The sequence below is a fragment of the Neopsephotus bourkii genome, unplaced genomic scaffold (assembly GCF_033783945.1).
Source record: "Neopsephotus bourkii isolate Nb327-2 ecotype Australia unplaced genomic scaffold, CSIRO-AGI_Nbou_v1 NB_1831, whole genome shotgun sequence".
Lineage (NCBI taxonomy): Eukaryota > Metazoa > Chordata > Aves > Psittaciformes > Psittacidae > Neopsephotus > Neopsephotus bourkii.
The window spans coordinates 708,897-733,888 of record NW_026902304.1 but is presented as its reverse complement, the minus strand read 5'-3'; the positions used below and the strand labels follow the sequence as shown (position 1 = coordinate 733,888).

At 40.0% G+C, this 24,992-nt stretch overlaps 1 protein-coding gene across 6 annotated transcripts in view; it reads right to left on the bottom strand.

Annotated features, from left to right (window-relative positions):
- Nucleotides 1–1,951: 1,951 nt before the first annotated feature.
- The window catches only part of AGTPBP1 (ATP/GTP binding carboxypeptidase 1), a 69,599-nt gene continuing 46,558 nt past the window's right edge, over nucleotides 1,952–24,992 (bottom strand). For all 6 annotated transcript variants that reach the window (XM_061343937.1, XM_061343941.1, XM_061343938.1 and 3 more), the window contains 5 exons: nucleotides 23,739–23,868; nucleotides 23,269–23,400; nucleotides 21,512–21,688; nucleotides 16,141–16,301; nucleotides 1,952–2,662 (listed from right to left, as the gene is read on the bottom strand). In XM_061343937.1, coding sequence (XP_061199921.1) covers nucleotides 2,485–2,662; nucleotides 16,141–16,301; nucleotides 21,512–21,688; nucleotides 23,269–23,400; nucleotides 23,739–23,868 — 778 coding nt within the window. In that variant the 3' untranslated portion in view covers nucleotides 1,952–2,484. The remainder of the gene's footprint in view (nucleotides 2,663–16,140; nucleotides 16,302–21,511; nucleotides 21,689–23,268; nucleotides 23,401–23,738; nucleotides 23,869–24,992) is intronic.

Genomic DNA, 24,992 nt, shown 5'->3' with positions numbered 1-24,992 from the left:
TTCTGCCCATTTATTCTGGATGAATGTCATAGAACCAGAAAGTAATGCCTGCCCAAGCCTCAGCTATTCCATTTTCATCTAAATGCCAAACTCCTCACCAAAAAAGATAAAAGGGAAAACCGGTATGCGTCTGCCAACACCACTGCAAGAATGGCAACTTGTAGCAGTGAAGTATAAACAGTCATATGAACAGTCTGAAGCCACTACCACTGCGGTAGCTCTTCCCACGAACCGTCATCCCTGTGAACTCAAATGGAGACGCTGCCTTTCAAAAAGCACGTTAAGAAGTGCCACAAAATGTGTAAAAGGTAACAGCCTTTGCATTTTCAACAACGTGTAAGGTCAGGGTAAACCTTCACTCTTGAGTCAAAACTCAGACCCACACCTGCCAGACTGACATCCCACATAATCAAATGCATACATTTACTCTAACGCATAAGTGCATTAGAATCTAGTGTAAAAGCACACTATTGTTTTAGGAGAGTGACTACTAAACTGAGCCATTATAAAAGTTATGAATAACTCCTTTGCACAGACTAAAAGCTGTAGAAGATACGAGAAGAACAGACATGCATATTTACCCATGATGAAAACATGGTTTTGTACTACTAAGTCACAGTTCTTTTTAAGGGAATAAAGTACATTTCTAGTCTGGCCTGTAGTATGAAAATAGTGTCCCAGGATTAATACAGGTTCATATGAAAACTGAGAAATGTAAGTAAAAATTATTTATGTAAGGTACTGAAGTACAAATCCTCAAGGATGAAAATTCCTTTACACTTCCAATGCAGAGGGCTCCTCTTCAACAGCGTATTAAACTTTCTTATTTACTGTATGTAATTCATGGAACACCAGCAATGATAATTTTCACTAGAGAGAAACTTATAAAGGGACAAGAATGTAAATGTTTCGTTATACCCTTACTTCTCAAATCTGTGTGAATATAAATTTAAGCCTTTAAACAAAAATACAGTAGTATACCCAAGGAATCCAAAACCCTTCCCCAGTTTCAGAATCAGGATAGTATGGACAGGCATCACCAAAAAATGCTGCATTTGAAACAGCAGATCCTGGTCAAAATCTGTCTCCTGATTGAGAATCGACAACTTTCTTTCTTTAATACTTCTACCAAAGGCACACTTCCCCTCCAAAATACAGTTTGATTTGCAACAGTAAACATTCACAAAGTTCTCATCAGTTAAAAACCTCTGATAACTTAGAAGTGCTATTCTTCATGCTCTTAAATCCCTTGCACATGTAGCAGAAAATGTATGCCACAATTGGGTCACATCAAGTAAAAATAATTTGGGAAAAATATTTTTCATTGCAAAACATATCAGTTCTGCAAACAGGGTACAATTTCATTTCTCTATTAGATCTTATTCTAAGCAGAGGCAAGAGGCGATGAGAATTAGCAGATGACAGGAGATGAAGAAGTGTAAATCCCATGCCTGACAGCTTGACTTTAAACATGAATACAGAGTCACAGAACAATTATTCAGGCTGGAAGAGACCTCAGGAAGTTATAGTTCAATCTCCTTCTCAGAACAGGGCTAACACTGGATTGAGACCAGGCAAAAGACGGTTAAACCAAAAGGCACCTTCCCTCTTAGAGCATTTGAATTGGGTATATAGTTAATGTGCCCCCAGTTAAGTGAATGCTTTTTAATGACATGCATATTGGATGAGAAAAAAGGAGCAACTGGGTAGCTGAACAGCATACATATATAACTGGGTCTGGTAGTCACGTACACTTACAAAACCCAAACCTCCTCATATTAAACCATGCCTATTTAAAGGGATTGAGTTTTATACAGTGTATAGTTCTTATAAGCACAGGCTGTATTGATCAGGGTACAAAATTGCTAAACTGAATTCCTAAGCTGAAATCACTTAGTAGTGTGGAAGTACAATATAATCCTCAGAAGCAAGGAACAAGTGAAACAATTCATACATCACTTTTGCATTTTTAATTTAGTAATTATTGAATGGTTCCAGAGCAGACACTATATTACCCCAAACACAATCGAGTATCTTTGAAATAATGTGAAAAATAACCTCTTCACCTCAGTATAAAGACATACATATACAGACACATACATAAATTAATTTAGAAAATCTGTACATATATATTTTTCAGAAAGCAACTCATAGAACTATATATAAAAAAAAAAAATCTGTACTCTGACACACCATAAATTATAATTATTTTTTCTGAAGACAGGGTTTAAGGACACAAAATGCCATGCGGTGATACTTAGTAGAAAATGAACTGGTAAACATCTATTCAGTGCTAAAAGAAAACACAGAACTCCTTAAATAAAGTAAATGCCAATTTATCAGAAATATTTATTGTCTTTGAGCGAGGCACACCCCAGTTATCTGTGTTTCTTTAAGTATATCCCCATGGTAGACAACATCATGGAAGTATTTGACTACAAAAGCCAAAATATTTAACTTTCTATTACCGGCTGCAAAGCTGGTTCAAGAAAGAAGTATCCTTGTTGAATCTGAGTCTGAAAGTCCATCTTCCTGATTAGTTGCCTCATAATCACCCACATTATCAGCTAATTCAATGTCTTGATCATCATTACTTTCTGCGCTGTAATCAACTTCTTCAAGGAAGCGAGGTTCATCTTCATCCAATACATATGTAGTGGGGCTAGAACGAACAAGAAGTTGCATGAATCATGTTAAAAGTTTTACTTGGAACATAGATTCAGACCATACCCAGTCCATACCCTGATATACAAAAATCAAAAAACTACGGCAGGAAAGGGACAGCTTACCTGAAATAGTATTGAGCTTTTAATTGCATGTAAAACAACTGGGAACCAAAATCAAGTTTGTAAGACCCTGAACTAGTCAGACATAAAATTCATTATAGAAACATGCCACAACAAATTAGCTACACATTACAGACCTACACTAATAGCCTGTAAGGACTTCATATAATTACAGCAGGATCAGAAGCTGTTGTAGAAGGATACAACTACATAAAGAAACAACAGTTGCTAAAGGTTATAGAAAACTGCTAAAAACTAGGTGAGAATCTAAAAATTCCATTGGGAAATGTCTGTATTTTATTAAAACACATTTTACTGAAAAGCATTGTGAGCAATTACACTGTACCTATCAGACATCACAAAATAAGGAGTTATGTTTATGCCTACAACTAAGATTAAATTCCCATATGAATCCCTGCACTCAAATCAGGCCCTCACACATGCACACAGCTAAAACTTGAAATTTTTATGTTAAGCCTTGCAACTCAGAGGCAGCGGATTTAAGGAACTGAACCACTGCCTACAGAATGGTCTTTCCCCTTATCTAGGGATAAGAGGACTAACACCTTTAGCGTTAACTGGAGAAAGGTTAAAATACAACTTTCTGATCTTCTCCCATCCTTAATAGAGAGGAGAGGAAAAACGTATGAAAGGAAGAGGAAAAAAAACATTTTCCAGATCCGGTTTTCTAATCTCTCTTGGGACATAAGAAGGTAACTGCTTGAAAGCACTAAGTATTCCTAAATATTTAATAAGTAATTTTATATTCAGATGAAGTCTTAAAAAGTTTTATAATGGATTTTACCTAATAATTGAATCATACAGAACTCACACAAAACAGTGAGGATGTTCTTGTTGAGGGTACCTGTAGAAATGTTTTCATAGTAATTTTTGTGGGTTTTGTCTTAAGACACACAACAGCCTTGTCCTGCAGTAGCTCTATAATTAAAAGAATTAATTACTGCTTCTTTCTAAAGGTCTTTTAGGAGCTTAAGTGGACCACCTGAAATCTGCGGCGCAATCTCTTTTCAATATACATAAATTTCACAGTATTCTTCCGCTAGCCTCAATGACATTCTATACTGTCACATTTTGTGTTGTTGACAGTTAATTCAAAGACTGGCAGAAGAAAAATTAAGAATTGTTAGTGCCAGCTTGTGGGAAAAAACAAACCAAAACCACACACACACAAAAAAACCCCAAACCAAACCGCAAAACCATAAACAGGACAAAAAACCTAAACCAGTAAGAAAATTAGTTATAAAAAATTCAATTCAGTCATGATCTCTGGATTTACATTTAAAACAATCTGAATCATGGCTCACTAAACAAGCTCTTACTCATTAAGCCATGCAATAATGAATGCTCCACAAAACTAAATGCTGCTAAAGATTACTTAAGCTGTAACTAGGGCAACAACCCACTATGTTGGTTAATGAACTGGTGCTTAAAACAAATTTGTTTCCATTTAGGAGAGACAAAGAGTGAGGAAAATCACCAGTACCTTTGCAAAGATGCCAATTTCATTTTACAGGTGGGGAAATCAACATACCCTAAAGATACATGCTGTGCATGAAGAACCTGTGGTAGAAGCAGTAAAGGAATACAGTTTTCCTGTGCTTCCATCCTATGACATTTTCTCCCATAGGGAGTCACTACCTACCCACACTTCTTCTAAGGAAAAAAAAAGCTGGGGGAAAAAAATTAAATTTTAATTTACTTAAAGAACAAAAGGAAAGGAACTTCATTAAATGTATCATATTCCAACAAGTCCACCTTTTTCCTTTTTTTTTTTTTTTGCAACTTCTGCTTCTAATCAGTTAACACAGATACTGATTTGTTTGCTATTATATGCAAGAAATCCACACTGCAATTGCAGGACAGATTGTGTAATTCAATTCACAGGAAACTGAGCCATTAAATCTGAATGTTGGCCCAATATTAGCTAATAATTTTGAATGCTGAAACAGAAAACTATAATGAGCTATGTGAATAACAAATATTTTTGTAACCACTGACAATGGGATGTTAAAGTATTACAGTAGGCACTTATAAAAATTCATGTTAGTGAGATATAATATAGAATAGTAAAGCTCTTAAAAAATTACACCCACTGTTTAGTAAGTGTCGTTATTTGGAAATTAAACTCACATAGCTGATCCAGTTAAAAAAAAAAACAACAAACTACAACAAAACTTATTTTAAAGAAAAAAACAGAAGAGGACACACAAGCAAACCACATAGTTCACCTCTTTGAAGTGGCTTGTAAAACCATACAATATGTCCTATTTTATAGTCATAAAACCATACAGTATCTCCTATTTTATAGTCTTGAAAAACACACTGGTATATGTATTCAATATATATATTTATGTTTGTATAAATTTATTTTACTTATTCACATGTGTGAATAAGTAAATGTAGGCATGCCCTGACTTCCAGAAATTCAGACACTGTGCACATTCTTGAAGTCAGTGGGTCAGATGTAATACATCTGCACTGGGATGTGTACATTCAAAGCTCTCATCTGAAACCGAGAGTTGGCTTTTACCGACATTCCCCATTTAATAAGAAATAAAAATAAATTACTTTTTATATTCAATAAAAGTGCCTCTGGAATATACGAACAGGTCTTATTTTCAAAGGTACATAAACCTTTAACGTAAAAACTGGCTCTGAAATGTGCCTCATAATAGTTGTAGCTTTCCACTACTATCCAGGACAATACACCACAACTTCTCAATCATTTATTACTGAAAAAAATTATATTAATATGTATATATTAATATATATATTAAAATTAGTTTTTTCACTTTCCCTTTCTTGAGTCTTAATTCCTTACAAAATGGTACTTTCTTCAGTCAAAGGAAAAACCTGTGTTGCATAGCACTCATGTATATTTGCTTTCCCATAGCGTGTCTTCTTCTGATGTAGCATTAAGCATGGATATTTAACTTTCCAGCAACCTTTATTCTAATGGTTAGCATGAATCTGCAAAGTGGAATTATTACTTCACTGTTTACTGAGTCTGGATCACAAGAAATGTAGAAATCAAAACACCTGAAAGGATTTCTTGCAGCTTAATCAAATTCGTTATTCTCCTCCCTGCCGCTCCCCACACTCAGCATAACTTGCGACAATATATTTTTAGCTGTTGTCATGCTGATTCTATGGGTTTTAATTTCCTAACTTTTCCCTTGGGCTGTTTCTAATTAACTTGCTCAATAATCCCTCTTCCTCTACTGCTGAACCTCCTACTTTTCCTTTTAAAAGGAAACCATCATTTTTCTCAGGTTAGCAGAGGTTGTTTATCACACAGCTACACTTCTGTAATGTAAGGGATAAAATAATCTCTATTTTCTTTGAAGTCATGGCAGTTAAAAGAGAATACTATATGAAAACCTGAAGATTTGCAGATTCTAGTCAAACAATATTTTATGGTTAAAAATATGAACTCCTAGATACGTGATACAATCCTGTGGTATTCATGTTTACTAACAACTTTAAGAATGACCCTTCTATTTAAAAAAACAGTATTTTCTACAGCACCTGCCACTGAATATATAAATGACTATAATTTTTTTCTAAAATGTCTTTTAATTCATATTCTTTAATGACAATACCTTACGATGGTTTTTCTTATTTACATCAATCCTCCAAACATATTAAAAAAAAACCCCCACTTATCCTCCAAACATATAAAAAACCCCAGCTATTATTTTTTTTTACTAAAATTGTATTTGTCCCTTAAAAGACATACTTGGATTTTTCATTATCCATAGTGTTTGACACTGTCCCACACAACATCTTTGCCTCTAAACTGGAGAGACATCAATCTGATGGAGGGACCACCCAGTGGATAAAGAACTGCTGGATGGCCTGTCCTGGGTTCAGCAGCAGCAGTCATTTTTCTCCTTCTTAGTAGCTGGTGCAGTGCTGTGTTTTTGACTTTCAGACTGGGAACAATATTGATAACACTGATGGTTTTAGTTGGTGCTCAGCAATATTTACTCTGACCAAGGACTTCCTGAGTTTCATGCTCTGCCAGGGAGGAGGGGAAGTCAGGAGGAAGCAGAGACAGAACACCTGACCAAAACTGACCAAAGGGGTATTCCATACCACAGCACGTCATAGAATCGTAGAACAGTTAGGGTTGGAAAGGACCTTACGATCATCTAGTTCCAATCCCCCTGCCATGGGCAGGGGCACCTCACACTAAACCATGTTACCCAAGGCTCTGTCTAAGCTGCCCTTGAACACCACCAGGGATGGAGTACACACAACATCCCTGGGCAACCAATTCCAGTGCCTCACAATCTCACAGTAAAGAACTTCTTCCTTATATCCAATCTAAACTTCCCCTGTTTAAGTTTTTACCCATTATCCCTTGTCCTGTCACTACAGTCCCTAATGAAGAGTCCCTCCCCAGCATCCCTATAGGCCTCCTTCAGATACTGGAAGGCTGCTATGAGGTCTCCACGCAGCCTTCTCTTCTCCAGGCTGAACAGCCCCAACTTTCTCAGCCTATCCTCATAGGGGAGGTGCTCCAGTCCCCTGATCATCCTCGTGGCCCTCCTCTGGACTTGTTCCAACAGATCCATGTCCTTTTTATGTTGAGGACACCAAAACTGCACACAATACTCCAAGTGAGGTCTCACGAGAGCAGAGTAGAGGGGCAGGATCCTCCTTCGACCTGCTGGTCACACTCCTTTTGATGCAGCCCAGAATATGGTTGGCTTTCTGGGCTGCAAGCGCACACTGCCGGCTCACGTTCATTTTCTCATCAGCCAGCACCCCCAAGTCCTTCTATGGAGGCCTGCTCTGAATCTCTTCTCTGCCCAACCTGTAGCTGTGCCTGTGATTGCTCTGACCCAGGTGTAGGACCTTGCACTTTTCATGGTTGAACTTCATAAGGTCGGCATCAGCCCACCTCACAAGCATGTCAAGGTCCCTCTGGATGGCATTCCTTCCCTCCAGCGTATCAACCAAACCACACAGCTTGGTGTCATCGGCAAACTTGCTGAGGGCGCACTCAATCCCACTCTCCATGTCACTGATAAAAATGTTTAACAAGACTGGTCCCAACACCGATCCCTGAGGGACACCACTCGTTACTGGTCTCCAGCCCAACATTGAGCCATTGACCGCAGCTCTTTGCGTGCGGCCATCTAGCCAGTTCTTTATCCACCGAGTGGTCCAGTCATCAAATTGATGTCTCTCCAGTTTAGAGACAAGGATGTCACGCTGGACAGTGTCGAACGCTTTGCACAATTCCAGCCAGATGATGCAAACTGCTCTACCCCTGTCCATCATTTCCATAGCCCCATCATAGAAAGCCACCAAATTGGTCAGGCAGGATTTCCCCTTACTGAAGCCATGCTGGCTGTCACCAAGCACCTTGTTGTTTTTCATGTGCCTTCGCATGCCTTCCAGGAGAATCTGCTCCAAGATTTTGCCAGGCACAGAGGTGAGACTGACTGGTCTGTAGTTCTCTGGGTCATCCATTTTCCTCTTCTTGAAAATGAGGGTTATATTTCCCTTTTTCCAGTCATCAGGAACTTCACCTGACTGCCATGATTTTTCAAATATGGTGGACAGTGGCTTAGCAACTTCATTTGCCAGCTCCTTCAGGACCCGCAGATAGATTTCATCAGGTCCTATGAACTTGTGTACGTTCTGGTTCTTAAGATGGTCTCAAACCAGATCCTCTCCTACCATGGGCCTAGGGTCTTCATTCTCACAGTCTCTGTGTCTGCCTTCCAAAACTTGAGTGGTGTGGTCAGAGCATTTGTCAGTGAAGACTGAGGCAAAGAAGTCATTCAGAACCTCAGCCTTCTCCAAATCCAGGATACCCAGTTATTCTGATAGCTTCCGGAGAGGGCCTACATTGTCCTTACTCCGTCTTTTATTCACTACATACCTGTAGAATCCCTTCTTGTTACCCTTATCATCCCTAGACAAGTTTAATTCTAACTGGGCCTTAGCTTTCCTAACCTGGTCTCTAGCTTCCTGGACAACATCCCTGTACTGTTCCCAGGCCGCCTGTCCTTGCTTCCACCTTTTATAAGCCTCCTTTTTCCTTCGAATTTTACTCAGCAGCTTATTCATCCAAGGAGGTCTCCTGGCCCTCCTGCTGCACTTCCTTCTAGTTGGGATGCAACACTCCTAAGCTTGTAGCAGGTGATCCTTGAATACTGACTTAAGAGTCTTGGGCTCCCCTGCCCTCTAGGGCTATATCCCATGGAATCTTACTAAGCAGGTTCCTGAAGAGGCCAAAGTCTGCTCTCTTGAAGACCAGGGCAGTGAGCTTGCTGCACGCTCTTCTCACTGTCCTGAAGATCCCAAATTTGACCATCTCATGATCGCTGCAACCAAGGCTGCCCTGCAGCGTCACATTTCCAACACCCTGTTGGTGAGCACAAGGTCAGGCATGGCACCTCTCCTTGTCGGCTCCTCTATTACTTGTAGAAGTTAGTTGTCTTCCACACAATCAAGGAACCTCCTGGATTGCTTGTGTCAGGCTGTACTGTCCCTCCAACAGATGTCAGGGTGGTTGAAGTCCCCCATGAGCACAAGGGCCTGTGAGCGTGAGGCTTCTCCTATTTGTTTATAGGGTTCTTCATCCACAGATTCCTCTTGATCAGGCGGTCTGTAACAGATCCCCACAGTAATGTCTCCCATAGCTGTTCTCCCTTTAACCCTGACCCACAAACTCTCTGTTGACTGCCCACCTGTCCCCAGAGTTCCATACTCTCCAGCCTATCCCTAACATAAATAGCAACTCCCTTCCCCACCTGCCAGGCCTGTCTTTTCTAAAGAGTCTGTAACCTTCCATTCCAATGCTCCAGTCATAGGAGCCATCCCACCATGTTTCTGTGATGCCTGTTATATCATAGGTCCATAGACGTGCGCACATCTCTAATTCCTTTTGTTTGTTGCCCATGCTATGGGCATTCGTATAGAGGCATCTGAGCCAAGCTCCAAATGAAGCCAGCGCATTGGCTGGAGCATCTGGAATATCTCGATATTGCTGCGAGCATTTATTATAGGTGCTGGCAGCTGACTGAGTGTGTTGGGATGGAATGATGTCCCCCTCCCCCAACACACATAGTTTAAAGCTTTCTTGACCAGTCTGGCAAGCCTCCTACCAAAACTGCTCTTCCCCTTAGACCAGCTCCACGAGCCCCCAGTAGACCCGGCCTACTGAATTGAGTCTCATGTTCTAGACACCCAAACCCCTGACTATGGCACCACTGTTCTAACCCTTTATTAACCTGGCCAATCCTCCTAGCCTTTTTAAGGTCCTCCCTTGTATTCTGGAGAATTGATGAAAAGACAATCTGAGCTCCAGAGCCTCTAACCACCTCTCCTAGGGCTCTGTAGTGATTCTTTATGTTCTCTGGGCTACTGCTATCTATATCCCTAGCACCCACATGGATCACTTGAAGTGGGTAATAGCCAGTGGGAGTTACCAGAGCAGGCAGCCTCTCTGCAACATCCCTGATCCATGCCCCAGGTAGGCAGCACACCTCCCCTGAGACTGGATCAGGCCAACAGATGGGTGCATTTGCTCCTTTCAAAGTAGAGTCCCCTACTACTATGACCCGCCGCTTTCTCCTGACAGCACCAGTAGTGATCTTCTTTACCAGTGCACCAGCCGGTTGTTCATGGTGTTTCCTCATCAGCCCCCTGCAGGACAGCAAAGCGGTTATGGGAGAGGACAACAGATTTAGGAGGAAGCCCTTTGCTTTTAACTGTCCTTTTCCTCCTTTTTTTTTTTTTTTTTTTTCTTTTGTTGCTGTTTCCCAGCTTCCTGGGTTAATGCCCTCCTTCTTTCCTCTATGAGCTAGAGGGGAAGCTTGAGGCCCCTGCACAGTTTGGGCCTGGAGCAAGCAGTCCTGCTTCCTCTCAGCTTCCCTGATGCCTTTCAGTCTATTGACAGCATCCTGCAGCTCAGCCACCTGCTGCAGGAGGACCTCCACCAGGGAGCACCAAGTGCAGCCCTGCCCATTGTGTACCTTTCCCTCACCAGACCAGTGCAGGCACTCTCTACACCCCGAAGTCTGCACTGCAGCCTCCCCTCTCAAAGGCTCTGCCTGGGTGCCTACGGTGGGCACCGCCGAGGCAGCCAGAGCAGAGCTCCCAGGTCGGGCCCCGGTCATACGGGGAGTGCTCACCACCGCGCTCGAACTGCCGCGCCGCGCTCCCTGGGGCAGGTTTTTAACCAATCAGGGCTGGCGCCGTCCCTCCTGGCTCCGCCCTCTGTGAGTCAGCTGCTCGCATCAGCTGAGCTGCCGGCTCCTGGGCAGGTCCTGTCGAGGACTTGAAGCTCCCTCGGTGGCTCTTGCTGCTCTGAGTTGAGGCTCCTGGATGCTGATCTCCCCCTGCTCCGGTGTTCAAGGTGTCCTCTCTTGAGCTACTCACCTCAGCAGCTGACAGAGTCTCATCCTCTGCCAGGGAGGAGGAGAAGCCGGGAGGAAGCAGAGAGAGGACACCTGACCCAAACTAGCCAAAGAGGTATTCCATACCACAGCACATCATGCCCACTATATAAACTAGGGGAAGTTACCTGGAAGGGCTAGCTTTGCTGCTCAGGTTGAGATGGATATTGGTCAGCGGGTGGTGGGCAGTTGTATTCTCTCCCCTTGTTATTTCCCTTATCATTATTATTATTGGTGGTAGCAGCAGTGGTTTGTGTTCTACCTTAGTTACTGGACTGTTCTTATCTCAGCCCATGGGAGTTACATTATTTCTGTTATCTTCCCCATCCTTCCATGAGTGGGGGAAAGAAAGATGCAGCAGGGGAGTGAGTGCGCAGCTGCATAGTTCTGAGTTACTGGCTGGGCTTAAATGACAACATGGCTGCATGCAAAGAGTTGTGGTCAATGGCTCAATGTCCAACTGGAGACCAGTAACGAGTGGTGTCCCTCAGGGATCAGTGTCGGGATGTTCAACATCTTTGTCGCTGACATGGACAGTGGGATTGAGTGTGCCCTCAGCAAGTTTGCCAACAACATTGAGCTGTGTTGTTCGGTTGACACACTGGAGGGAAGGAATGCCATCCAATGGGATCATGACATGCTTGTGAGGCTGATGCAAGCCTTATGAAGTTCAACAAGGCCGAGTGCAATGTCCTGCACTTGGGCTGGGGCAACCCCAGGCACATCTACAGGTTGGGCAGATAATGGATTGACAGCAGCCCTGAGGAGAAGGACTTTGGAGTGTTGGTTGACAAGAAGCTCAACAGGAGCTGGTAGCATGAGTTCACAGTCCAGAAAGTCAACTGTATGCAATTTCCTATATAGTTTGTGCTCATTATCTCCTGGCCTGTTACCAGAACCACCAGAAAGAGCCTGGTTCTGTATTCTTTACAATATTCTGTATTCCTTACCTCCCTTCAGGTATTTGTACACTTTGACACTCCCTGAGCCTTCTCCAGACTAACAGTCCTGCCCTCTGAACCTTTCCCCCTCTGGGGGATGCTTCAGTCCCTTTATCAACTTAGGGGCCCCTCCCTGGACTCTCTTCTGCATGGCCACATCTCTCCTGTACCTCTTCTACTGGGTACCAAAAACCAGACACAGCACTCCAGGTGTGGCCTCACCACAGCTGCAAAGAAGAATCACATCCATCAGCATGCTGGCTACACTTCTAATGAAGCCCAGGATATCACTAGGCTTACTAAAGTCAAGGCAGGCAATTTCCACTTCATTCCCCACATCTACCAAGCCAGTCATTTCATTGCAGAAGGTTATCAGGAAGCATGACTTCCCTTAGCAAATCTGTGTTGACTATTCACTATCTCCTCCTTCTTCATGTGGCTGGAGAAGCTTTCCAGGACTAGCTGTTTCATCACCTTCCCAGGGATCAAGCTCAGGCCAACCAGCCTGTAGCTCCCTGGGTCCTCCTTGCTCTCCCTTGAATACAGGAATGACATTTGGTTTCCTACAGTCTGCAGGCACCTGTCCCAATCACCATGATCATTCAACGATTATAGACAGTGGCCTCACACTGACATTAGAGCACTTCCTTAGGACTCCTGGATGCACCTCATCAGGACCTGTAAACTTCAGTAAATCCAGTTTGCTTAAGTATTCTCCAATCTGTTCCTCTTCTACCATGTCCTGCGTTCAGCTGTAAGAATTATTTTTTTCCTTCTTACTACTGGTGTGTAGCACCAGCTACTAATTCTTCCTTGCTCCAGATTTTCTCTAGTCTTGGGGTCCTTGATTACTGAAAGTTGGTCTTGTTAGTAAAGACTAGGGTGAAAAAGGTATTCAGTACCTCAGCCTTTTTCATGTTCTGTGTCAACAGGGCTCCTACCCCATTCAGCAGTGGACTTACCTTTTCCTTAGTCCTCCTATTCCTACTTACATACTTAAGAGAAGCCCTGCTTGTTGCCTTTGATAGCCCATACCAGATTCAACTCCAGGTGGACCATATCTTTCCTAGCCATGTCTCTGCATACTCAGACATTGCCTCTATATTCCTCCCAGGTTACCTGTCTCTGCTTCCACCTTCAAGGCACTTCTTTGACATGTTTAAGTTCTGACAGGAGCTCTTCATCCACCCTTGCAGGCTTCCTGGCATTTTTGCCTAAACTCCTGCTCATGGAGACGGACTGCTCTTGAGCTTGGAGGATGTGGTCCCTGAATATTGCTTACAGGTTGTTGTCCTTGAATATCCACCAGTTTTCTTGGGCCCCCAGTTCCAATGTGCTCTCCTCAAGCCCAGGGTTGTGATCTTTTCCCTGCTCCCTCCCCTTTTGGGAACAGAACCTGAAATCCATCAGCCAAGACTACATTCTGTGTTCACTTCCCCAATAAGCGCACCCTCGTTTGTGAGTACCAGATGCATCAAAGCACCTCCTCTTGTGGGTTCTTGTGTCACTTGGGTCCAGAAGTTGTCATCAATATCACCAATCCAGGGACATCCTGGACTGTTTATGCTCTGCTGTGACTGTCTTCCAGCAGATGCTGTGGTAGGTAAAGTCCTCCAAGGGGACAAGGGCTTGCAAACAAGAGGCTGCTTCTAGATGTCCACAGAAGGCCTGACCCATTTTTCATATTTCTATACTATTCTTCATCTCCTGTAGAGACTCGCAGCTTCCCCAGATGACTATTTCTGAACTTCATTTTTTCTTGCCATATAGAATTTTTGCCTGAAGTCTAGACTGACTTTTCTGTGTAATCTAGGGCCATTAATCCTGGTCCTGCCTGCTCTAGAGAGAACAGACTCTTTGCGTCTGTCTTCCTGTATTTGAAGGCAGCTATCATAGCTATCATGTTCTTTCCTCCTTCTCCATTGCGTAGTTTTCCTTTTTTCTTTTTGATAAGGGTCTTATGAGAAAAACTGTAATCAAAACAATTGATTTTATTTGCATAGTAAGACTTCCTGTATCATAAAGATGGAATTTCATCTGGCAATTTCTCTCAAGAGCTTTACAGCATCAAATATTGCCCCTTGCTCTTCAGCTTTATGTCAAGGAAAATATCTACCTGAGGTGCATTGTACAGCTTTTTTAAAACATCTATACGCTTCCTTAGCAGTTACATTCTTCACTTCTCAAATTTTGGCCTCTTCTGTCGACACATCTCATCCCAAAGAACAACTGAAATGTCTGTCAGACAGTAAGCCTCTCATATATATAAGAACCCTAACCACATTACCTTCAGACAATAGATATTCAGAATCCCTGGCAACATACATAAAGCGATACATAACAAATTGATTTTTTTCCTCCTTGGGCTGATCCCCGTCCATAAGACAAAACTGCCTGTATCTATGTTTTCCTGTTCCAGGAGTTTAGGGCAAGACAGCTGCCTTCCACAGTTACCTGATGATCTTAGCCCTTGGCATAACCGGGTGGAATCAGATTTTCTGCGCTAATCTCTCACTCTGTAGTGTTTCCCATTAAACTAATATGCTACAGAAATGGAAAAGCATGAGACCAGTTTCTAAAGCAAAGCAGGTAATTACATTAATTTATTCTAATGGACAACCAATGCAAGGAATAAAAGACTTGAAGACCATTAGCAACTACTAAAGATATTGGTGTTATCAACTTTGTTCACAGGCTGAGAGTCAAAACCACAACAATGCACCAGCTACAAAGGATTAAAAATGACTACCACAGATGAACCCAGGACAACAACTTAACCCCCCCAAAGTCCCCCCTCCTCCCCTGACTTTTTTTTTTTTAAACACACTACAGAGATAGGAGAATGTAGAAGAGAAGGGAGTCCAGGAGGCCTGGTCAATATTAAACACCACTCCCTCCAAGCTCAAGACCAGTGTATCCCCATGATGAAATCAGGCAAAGGGGGCAGGAGACCTGCATGGAGGAGCAGAAAGTTCTTAGTAAATCTTAAACTCAATGAAGAAATGTATGGGATGTGGAAATGGGACAGACTGAGTGGGAGCACTACAGGAATACCATCAGGGTGTGCAGGGATGTGACAAGGAAGCCCAAGGCCCACTTGGAATTGAGCCTTGGTAAAGGATGTCAAGGACAACAAGGAGGGCTTCTACAAGTGTATCAGCTCCATAAGGAAGATTAGGGAAAATGTGGAGTCGCTGCTGAGTCAGATGGGTGTCTTGGTAACAGAGGACACAGAGAAGATAGAATTGCTGAAAGCCTTCTTTGCCTCAGTCTTTACTGCCGAGGATGGCTCTCAGGAATTCCAGAGCGCAGAGGTAAGAGAAGGCTGGAGAAAGGAACACCTCCCCTGGGTTGTAGAGGGCTGTGTTAAAGATCAGCTAGACAGACTCAACACCCATAAATTCATGGGCCATGATGCAATGCATCCACAGGTGCTAAGGGAGCTGGCAGGTGTTAATCTGCCACTCTCTATTATCTTTGAAAAGTCATGGAGAACAGGAGAGGTGCCCTGTGACTGGAGGAACGGCAGTGTTACTCTCATCTTCAAAAAGGGCAAGAAGGAGGAACCAGGAAACTACCTGCCAGTCAGCCTTTCCACCATCCCTGGAAAGGTGAGGGAACAGGTCATTCTGGAGGTCATCACCAAGATCTGACAGTAAAATCTGGACATTACAAGCATGCTAATCCTGTACTAGTGAGCAAATGATACTGGGGGATCCAGCCATCACTGAGTAATAGATATCTATACATCACAACTGCTCTTTTAACCACTTACTTAAGACACTCTTTTATTGTTACTCCTATTATTATCATCACCATCTAGATTAGACTTCACTTTTCATTGCTATCTGTGAATGCCAAGCATTAACACAAGCTCTAGTCTTTCTTAGTTCTCCACATTCCAATAATAAAGTGTGATCTTCGGGGGGGGGGGAAGAAAAAAGAGTAGTAAGTATAATAAATGTGTGTTACCTTGTCACTTTACAACTTGAATCCATCAGCTCATTTTCAATATCCAACAGACTAGAAGGCAGACTGTATTCCAAAGGTGAGGACATTCTTTTTAAACGCAGTAAGCCAACACAGAACTTTGCTCCCATCTCCTCCAGTTCTCTTGTCCCTATCTGCAATCCCTAATTTAAAAATAAGATTTAAAAATACAAAATAGGTATATACAGGTGGACCCACACATACTGCAGAATTACTACTGAAAACACACATTATTTTATTTAATACACTTTCTTGTTCTAGAGACAAAACAAATAAGATTTGTATAGTAAACACTTCGCAAAAGTATCAGAGAAAACTCAGACAATAACTGCAGTATTCCTCTAAGGCTGAACAGACATTTCTGAACACATCCACATTTCTTTGGAGCTTCCTAGTGTACACATTAACAGGATTTTACCCAGTGACACTGGAAGAGAGACTGAGATCATATGCAAGTTTAAAAGTATAAATTGTAAAAATCTGAGACAAAGTTTGTACAAAGGAATTTCAAATACAAGATTGTTCAACAGAGGCTCCATCAGAATGAAGATGAGTAAATTCACACTGTAGCTGTAATCAAATTCATTGCTGAGGGACACAAATAAGACTATTTAAGGCAACAAAGTTACTCCTTGACACAAACATCTCTTGCCTCCTGTAATATAGAGGCTACATGTGTTAATTCTGAAAGTGTTCATTCACACATTTAGTAATTAAAACCAACAAACATGAACTATCAAGAGCCATAGGTATTTTCTAACCTGAATGATATACCAAGGCATTTTCCTCTGCAAAGAGTGTTTAGGAAATAGAACTTATATGATATTCTCCAAGTTTCCATATGTGATAAACCCTCCCTTCGGATAAATCTGTATTTCTCATTTAGCCAGCAGTGCAGTACGGAGAGACAGATTCTCTAACCTCAACTACTATTATGAAGAGAGAATGATATTCTAGATTGACCCTCAACAGTTACAGAATTGGCTAGTACTGACTGCATATACACTAAAATTCAACACCACAACCAAACTCAATCTTCCCCTTTGCAACTTCTGTATCTCAGGAGAATTTGAAAGGAATTTAGTTTGGATATTCTAAGCCTCTTAATGTAAAGGATAGCTAAAAAGGAGCTTTGACAAAACAAGCAGGAAAGCAGGAGAACCAGTAATTGGTAGTAAGCTAAGTCATCAAAGCAGGAAAATACATAAAGCAAAAAGAATGGATTAGGATTTTTTTTACTATAAGCTAAAAAATGGGCACACAAGCTGCCACACGGACACTGTATTTTAAAATGCAAGATTTAAAGGAAGTGTTATGTTGTTCCAGAAATGGTAGAGTCCATACATTTAACTGTGCGAAACAGAACTGCACAAAGAGTGGAAAGTTTGATTTTATCTATCTTGTGAGTTTTTTCCTTAGTAGTCTTCATAAACAAAGTGTATTTCAGCAGCAAGAATGCTAAAGCTATATCCACTATACTAAACAGGGCCATCCTGCAGCCAAAATGATACAGAAACCTGTTAGCAGTGAACAAGAGTTGGGTATTTGATTATTATTGTTAACAGTAATACTACTTACCTCTTTTATAATGCTTTTGTGCTGTAGGTTTCAAAGCACTTTATTAATAAAGGAAGAATTATCCTCACTTTACTGATGGAGAAATGGAGGCAGAGAGGGTTGAAGCGATTTGCACAGTGTCTCACAGCATGTCACTGACCCCGCTGGGAACAGAAATCAGTTCTCCTCACTCTCAGTGCAGTACCTTATCCACAGAAGCCAATTTTATGTTTTTGTTTTGTATTTGTTTGCACGTCAGAAACATTCGAAGACCCCAATCATAGCTGGGGCTCCACTATGCTAATCACAGGAAGACACAGTCCCTGGCCCAAAAAGATTAAAATAACATTAAGGACAAGAGGCAACAAGTATGCAGAAGAGGAGGAAGGGTAACAGTAATCTCACTGTTACACAGATTACTAATGTGTACAAGTTGATGGTTCAGAGACTTTCCCAATCATTTACTTCATCTGCTGCTGAAGAAGTTATCATTAGTTGGCAGATTCCTTACAGACAATATAATGGAAGTGTATCTAAGTAAAAAATGGACAAGGGTACAGTATGACAGTGCAAAGACAATTGTTAGAAAGATAAATAGCGTGTGCATGTTCTGTGGCTTCTATTTTCAGCACAGCAGAAAGAGGATATAACTAATGGGAGACCTAAATGCATCCAACTGGAGGTGGATAACTGTGAAACTTCTGGACAATAAAACTTTGAACTTGCTATACTGAGAGGCCTACATACTTGCAGTAAAAGCCCATGCCAAAACAGATCCGCTTCTGTTATTTCTTTATATCATAATGGAGAATGTAATGCCACACATCTGAGAAATACTGGATTTCTTAGTCCATTGGTATTCTTCCATCACCCAAATCTCTTCATTTCTATGAAAAAACAGACCCAAATTCTGTTTCAGGAAATAATAAACAGTTGCCCTAAGGGACCTGAGGTGAAGTTCATTTTCACTGAAGCCTTCATTAGATTCCTCTTCTTGATCTCCCAATCACCTTCAATTGTTGTTTCAGTACCTTTAACTGTGGCCTATTGAAGTCCCTTAAGTGTCATGAGCATTGTTTAGGAGCACAACGCATATGTAAGTTGCTGGGTTTTGGTTGGTTGGTTGGTTGGTTTGGTTTGGTTTTTTAACATGCACTGAATTTCATTCCTTTTTCTTTTGCATTTTATACAACTGTCTTTTTTCTAGACTAACATTTCAGGTGTCTGGTTGAAGTCTTCCTTACTAACCACATCATGAAAATACATAAATAGAGTGTCTCGGGGTGAACTTTGCTACCTGAAAGCAAAGATGCAAAACAAAGGCACAACAGACTGCAACCTCAAATTGAGAAGAATTTTCCTGTCATATTACTTCAGAAATTGAGAAAAGCCATAGAAAGATTTGGAGAAGCTAGTTGGACAGTGAAACATCATCTTCTTGTTCTGCTTTCTTATTTCGCAAAGGCCACAAAGATATGGTAGTTTTTGAGAACTCAAAATCTAGAGATCAAAGAAGCACAGTAACGGACAAAGTCTGTTGACTGAATCATTGTCTCCTCAACTCTTCTCTCCATATGCGTCATATAATTGCCACATAATCTTTTCAATTAACTTAATTAAGCAATGTTCCCACTGATTTCAGCTTTCAGGTTGTTTGAATTATTGAAGAAATTGTTCTTTTGTCTGGCATCTTAATTATCCTCCATAGGAGATCTTGGCACATCTTTTCATCTGAACGCTTGCCTTTCAATATCTTGAATTGCAGATGACTAACCAGTATTCGCAGCACTAATTTTCAATGCACTACAAAGACCCCATGCAAGCACTTTAAACAAGACTGCTTCCAGAAGTAAAATAAAAGAATAAAAAGAAAAATTGATGTTCTGATATTATCCAGCTCTGGCAAAGACTCAGCATTACTTTCACATAGGATGGTACCACTGAGTGATACGAACAAAATTCAGTGATAATGCAAACCAGAAGACAGGGAAAGTGCTTCAGATCTTTATGCAAAACACACAGTCCAGTCCCTCAAATCTGAACAGTCATATCCTCTGTGGTGGGAAATAGGAGGGGAGGGAGTTGCTACAGTTTAACTCCTATCTGTGCTTTGACATAACGTATTATGAAATGTGTCATCTAATTTATACTACAAGTTTACCCAGAGTTGCTGACTCCACACCCTCTAAAAAAAATCGAAAAAGACTGCACTGTTTCATCTCTTTGACCTTCTCTCTGGAGAAACGTTGCTCTTTTCTTATTCCGCTTACTCATCTTGGCCTTTTAGATACACTTTCTTAATAAGTCCAAGCTTCACCACAATGAAGGAAAAATGAAGAATTTTCCGGTATGTTCAGAGGATGACTAAGACCTCACAAATTGTTTTATTCAAAACAAAATGAATGACAGAACCAAAATCTGATGTCAACAGGTAGTTTACATTATATAGAAGAATGCTCTTCCCTTTTAAGTAAACAATTTTCCCACAGAATTCAGATATTTCTTCCCTCCCTTACTGAAGAAGGGCATTTGCAGGCTAAGCATCTTGAAAGTTAGTCCACGAAGTATCTTCAATTCACCTTTGTGAAGAACTTTCTGTAGCAACACTGTTAAAGCCATGAAGGTTCATGTTTAAGAATATTCTGGAAGTTTCAAGAAGCAAGTTGGTGAGTCATTATTTTGAAAGTTCCATAATTACGTCAATCTGAGGAATAATGGAATATTCTTACAAAAGTAGGAATGCTTCTGTTGTTAATTGTCAAAATTAACTCCTTTAGTAGTTACAGACCTACTGAAATGCCTGCCAAGGTACCTGTCTTCCTTCTGCCCAGGGAGTTAAGGATGGGTACTTGAGCATACATTAATACATTAAATACACCTTGTTCTAACTGTTTGGCTTTGAGGTTTTTTGCTCCTGCTCTGCTCCCTGCCCTCTCTTGGTTCTAGCCTCCTGACCCTCTTTTTGCCAAGCACCTTATTTGATCATGTGGTCATTTGCTCAATTAGCATTCCTAAACTATTTTTAAGCAGAGGAAACAGGGTCTTCTTCAACAAATGTTAATTTTGAAAACTTGCTTCAATATGTATCTAGTGACAGGAGTTAAAGATCAGATGTTAGGGTGGTGGTTCTCCTTTTTCCCCCTACAAGTATTTTCTTTGAAATAACTTTTCTACCAGTGACAAACTATAAGCAAGATCACCTTCTGTTTTCAAATATTCAGCCCTGTTGACACTTGAGAAGGAGACAAACTGAAAATAAGTTTAAAGTCAAGAAGCCAAACAACTATGATGAGTTCAAATATGCACTGTAGTTCTGGTAACCTGGTATGAAAATGTTTTGACTTATAAGCCTGTTTCTGCAACTACACAGGAAAATTCTGTAAGGGACACTACTAAATATCTGCTGAAGAACCATGAACAGCCATTTGCCATGTGTAAAGGAAATCTTTATTCTAGTATTGGCACTACTAAGCAATTTAATAATCTACTGGAAAGAACTGTTTAGATTTTTTTTAACTACATGCATACTTATGTGTTACAAGCCATAATTAATATTAATTTGTTAAAACAGCCAATAAGCACAACATATGGGGTCAAGGATGGTTATGTGACAGATGAAGACTATTATGCAATCTGTAATATTATACATTATGTAATTTCATTCCAACATTAGAGTACACAGATCTTAGAAGAGCTTTAGAAGCTTAAAGCAAGCAAGCAGGGTTACAGAACAAGATACCAACCCAAATGGAAGAAATTATAAAGCAAGACCAATGTAACTGATCTATTTTCTTACCTTATATTTGCCCTGGTCACATCCACATAAAGTGCTTTCCATTGTGTAGCTCCTTTGTACTCCTATCTCTCTCCAGACAACAACTCGTGCTGTTGATTCCTTGGACTTTTCCACTACAAAGCTGCAGCTGCCCATGCAGAAAGCTGGGGCAGTCTGACTCAGGATCTTGGGGAGTACCTGCAGGACAGCAATTTGAAATATACAATTCTTTTATTCCACTTATGAAAGCAGGGGTGAGGGTAATACGCAATCACAAATTATTGTCAGAAAATTTTGCTGCAATTTGAATTAAGAAAACAAGAATAAAAACATTTCTCCATCTGAAGTTTTCAAAGCCCAGTGTGTTCAAGTGACAACAGGTCTGCCACTTCCTACCTACTAAAATGATCTTTTCCAGACTCAGTCACTGAAATTTACTGTTAGTCATGTGGGTAAGAATCAGGATATGAAACAATTCTTCAGATTATAACCATCTCCTCAAAATTCACCAAGCTAACTTTTTCCAAATTAAGTGTACTTCATATTCCATATAATTAACTAAATTAAGTTTTAGACTGCTTCAACAATCCAGTTTGCAGATCTAAGACAGGCAATACGTTATTAATACATAAAATTCATTCACATTTAGAAAAGGACTAGGTGCATATTTAACTTCCAAGAGTGTCAATCGAAGTTCAATGTAACAAATGCAGCTTTGGAAAAATACAAGTTAAGCAAATGTAGGTATGTATGTAATGCTAAATTATTTCATTCTTTCCAGCTCTTATTTGTATCAGTTGAGCCAAAGCACCTGGCTACTTTGAATTTTCTATTTCAGTAGCATATTATCAGCATAAGCTTGCCCAAACATTTCAATATGCCTTTTTGAAACCCAAAAGGGTTTTTCTCAGAACTCTGACTATTGTCTTCTGTGTGCTATGGAAGTGCAGGCTGAAGTGTTGAGAAGCAGAACAGCAACAGACTCAGCACCCAGGAAATCACACAAAAAAAACTGAAGAATAGATTTTACGTTTTAACGTGTATTTTCACACTTTTCAAGCTTAACTTTGGATCTTCCCAAAAAAAGGATTTGGACGCATTAGATTTTACAATTAGGACGCACAGGTTTACAATTGCCACAAGGCGGCAGCGGAGTTCTACAGGACAGAAGACAGCGGCAACACATTCTTTAAATTTTGGAGTTTTTTAAAGCTTATACAATGTAGTGGATGTTGTTTGTTAAGTTTATTATGTATATGTATTAGGGGTACATGCTTTAATTACACCTATTTATAAGAGGAATTTCCCTATTTCCATAGACAAATTTAAGTCTCTCAGAGCAATCCAGTATTTTTTTATTTTCCTGTTGCTAGTACATTCTTTGCCATGCATAAATGATCTTCTCATGTAGTAGTTATAAATACACGGAAATATATTTTCCATGTATTTGCTATAATGGTAACACTGAACATTGAAAAAAAAAAAAAACAAATAAAAACCAAACAAAACCTTCACATATAGTTACAAAGACCCCCCCGAAAATGAAGCACTCTACTAATATTAAATCCCTAGTTATGGTAATATACAATGTTTAAAGCTCTCAAAATACTTCCCAGTACACTTATGAGCTAAAAAGATCATTCTAAGTAAGTCTGTTTATGCTATAAAGTCACTATGTGCACACAATAATATTGGGAAGTTATTTGTAAATACAAGTTATTTGTAAAGAATATTCCAAATTCATGCCAAGTGAAAAAAGATATAAATGTCAAACTTACCCTGTAACAAGGGTCCTCCATCAGGTCACAAGCAGCAGCATTAACATTAGTGTGCCACATTGTCTCTTTGATACTGCAGCCATACATAAATACATTCTTCTTACGAGAGTGACCATGATAATCACAATAGACCTAGAAAAAATCATTTAGCAAAATAAAGACAAGGCATTTGGAATTAGTATTTTATAAAAGCAAGAGAAGAACAAATAAAGTTATTTATACTAAACACAGCTCCTTATATAATTAACTGTGCATTAAGACAAAAAACATAGGATTCATTGAAGGAAGGTTTAACCTTCTATCCTAGCACAGGAAATAGACCTAGATCTAAAGATTTGCAGAAGACCAGGTCTCCAAAACAAATTTGAGTGTGATGCAGCTTACAAGACTATGTTAAAATATTTAGTTTACAGACTAGCTACATAAACAAGGTTAAAGAGATTCAGAATTGTTTACACACACATACTCACCAAAGGTAAACGTTTTATAGCAGCCAGATATTGAAGTAACCCTTTAGCATGGTAAATAGTGGGATGCAGATCTGGATTTGGATTTTGCCACTGTCTGTTTAAATCTTCTCCACTTAAAGAGCAACGGTGGCTATTGTGGAGGGTGGAAAAATGCATGATGTAGTCTGTATTATTGTACTTTTAAATAACCCTCCCCCCACCTCAAGTTTTCCTTGTCACCACTGCTTCTTTGGAAGAGTCTGTTAAGAAACAAACCAGCTTTCTAACAGGCCAAATAATGTAAGTGGTTGGGTTTTTTTAAGTTATGTCATAAAAAAAAAAAAACCCACAAAAAATAAATTAGAATTAGCTCCTTAAAGAAGTCAACTGTAATGTTTCTGAATTGCTGTTGAAACTCGACTTCTGATTCTATTCAAATGCTAGTTCAAAATCAGTAATTTCAAATATATGGTATCTTTACAGTTCTGGTGTTTTGCTTTCTGCAATATAAACACTAATGTCAACCAGAAACGTAAGACTTGAAACATGAAGTTGTTAAGAGAGAAGTAACTGTAAGAAAAAAAAAAAAACAAACAAACAAAAAAAAAACCACAAACAAACAAAAAACCCAACCAAACAAAAAACCCAGCAAGCAAATAAACATCATCTCCTCATTCTGTCAACAATCAGCAAGAAATTTCAAAGTTGCAGAAATTCATGTTCAGGCAGTCGTCTTCATTACATTCACCTTAAGACTGTGCGTGCTGGGACAGATTTACTTTTCCCTGTATGAAAAAATTTCACTTGCATGCTGAATGATTTAATTTCAGGTGCTATGTTATATACATGTTTTTTACATATTTAAATACATGGTTCTACTAAAATCTATAATTGGTTTGATTTTTATTTTATTTTGTTCATAAAACGTTTTAGAAGACTGTCCGTAACTAGGTGAGAAGGAACTCACAGTGGTATCAAAAAGTTCTGAAATATCCCTTGAGTTCATTAAGAAAGGTCAAAGAATTACTATTAATAACTTTAAAGCAGGATACTCTTACCTTTTCTCCTGTACACCTATTAACTTTCCCCTTTTTAATAACATTTACAACAGCTATTTCTGTAACAGCCTTCTAAATACTAAAATTTAAAAAAGCAAAATTACATAAAAAGCTCAGCTAGCACTATTATTTTTTCATGAGAACCATGAACTTGTTTTGCTTTTCCTAAAAGTAGCTGTGCTCTCATGTAACATTCTACACATAAAGATTGTAATTC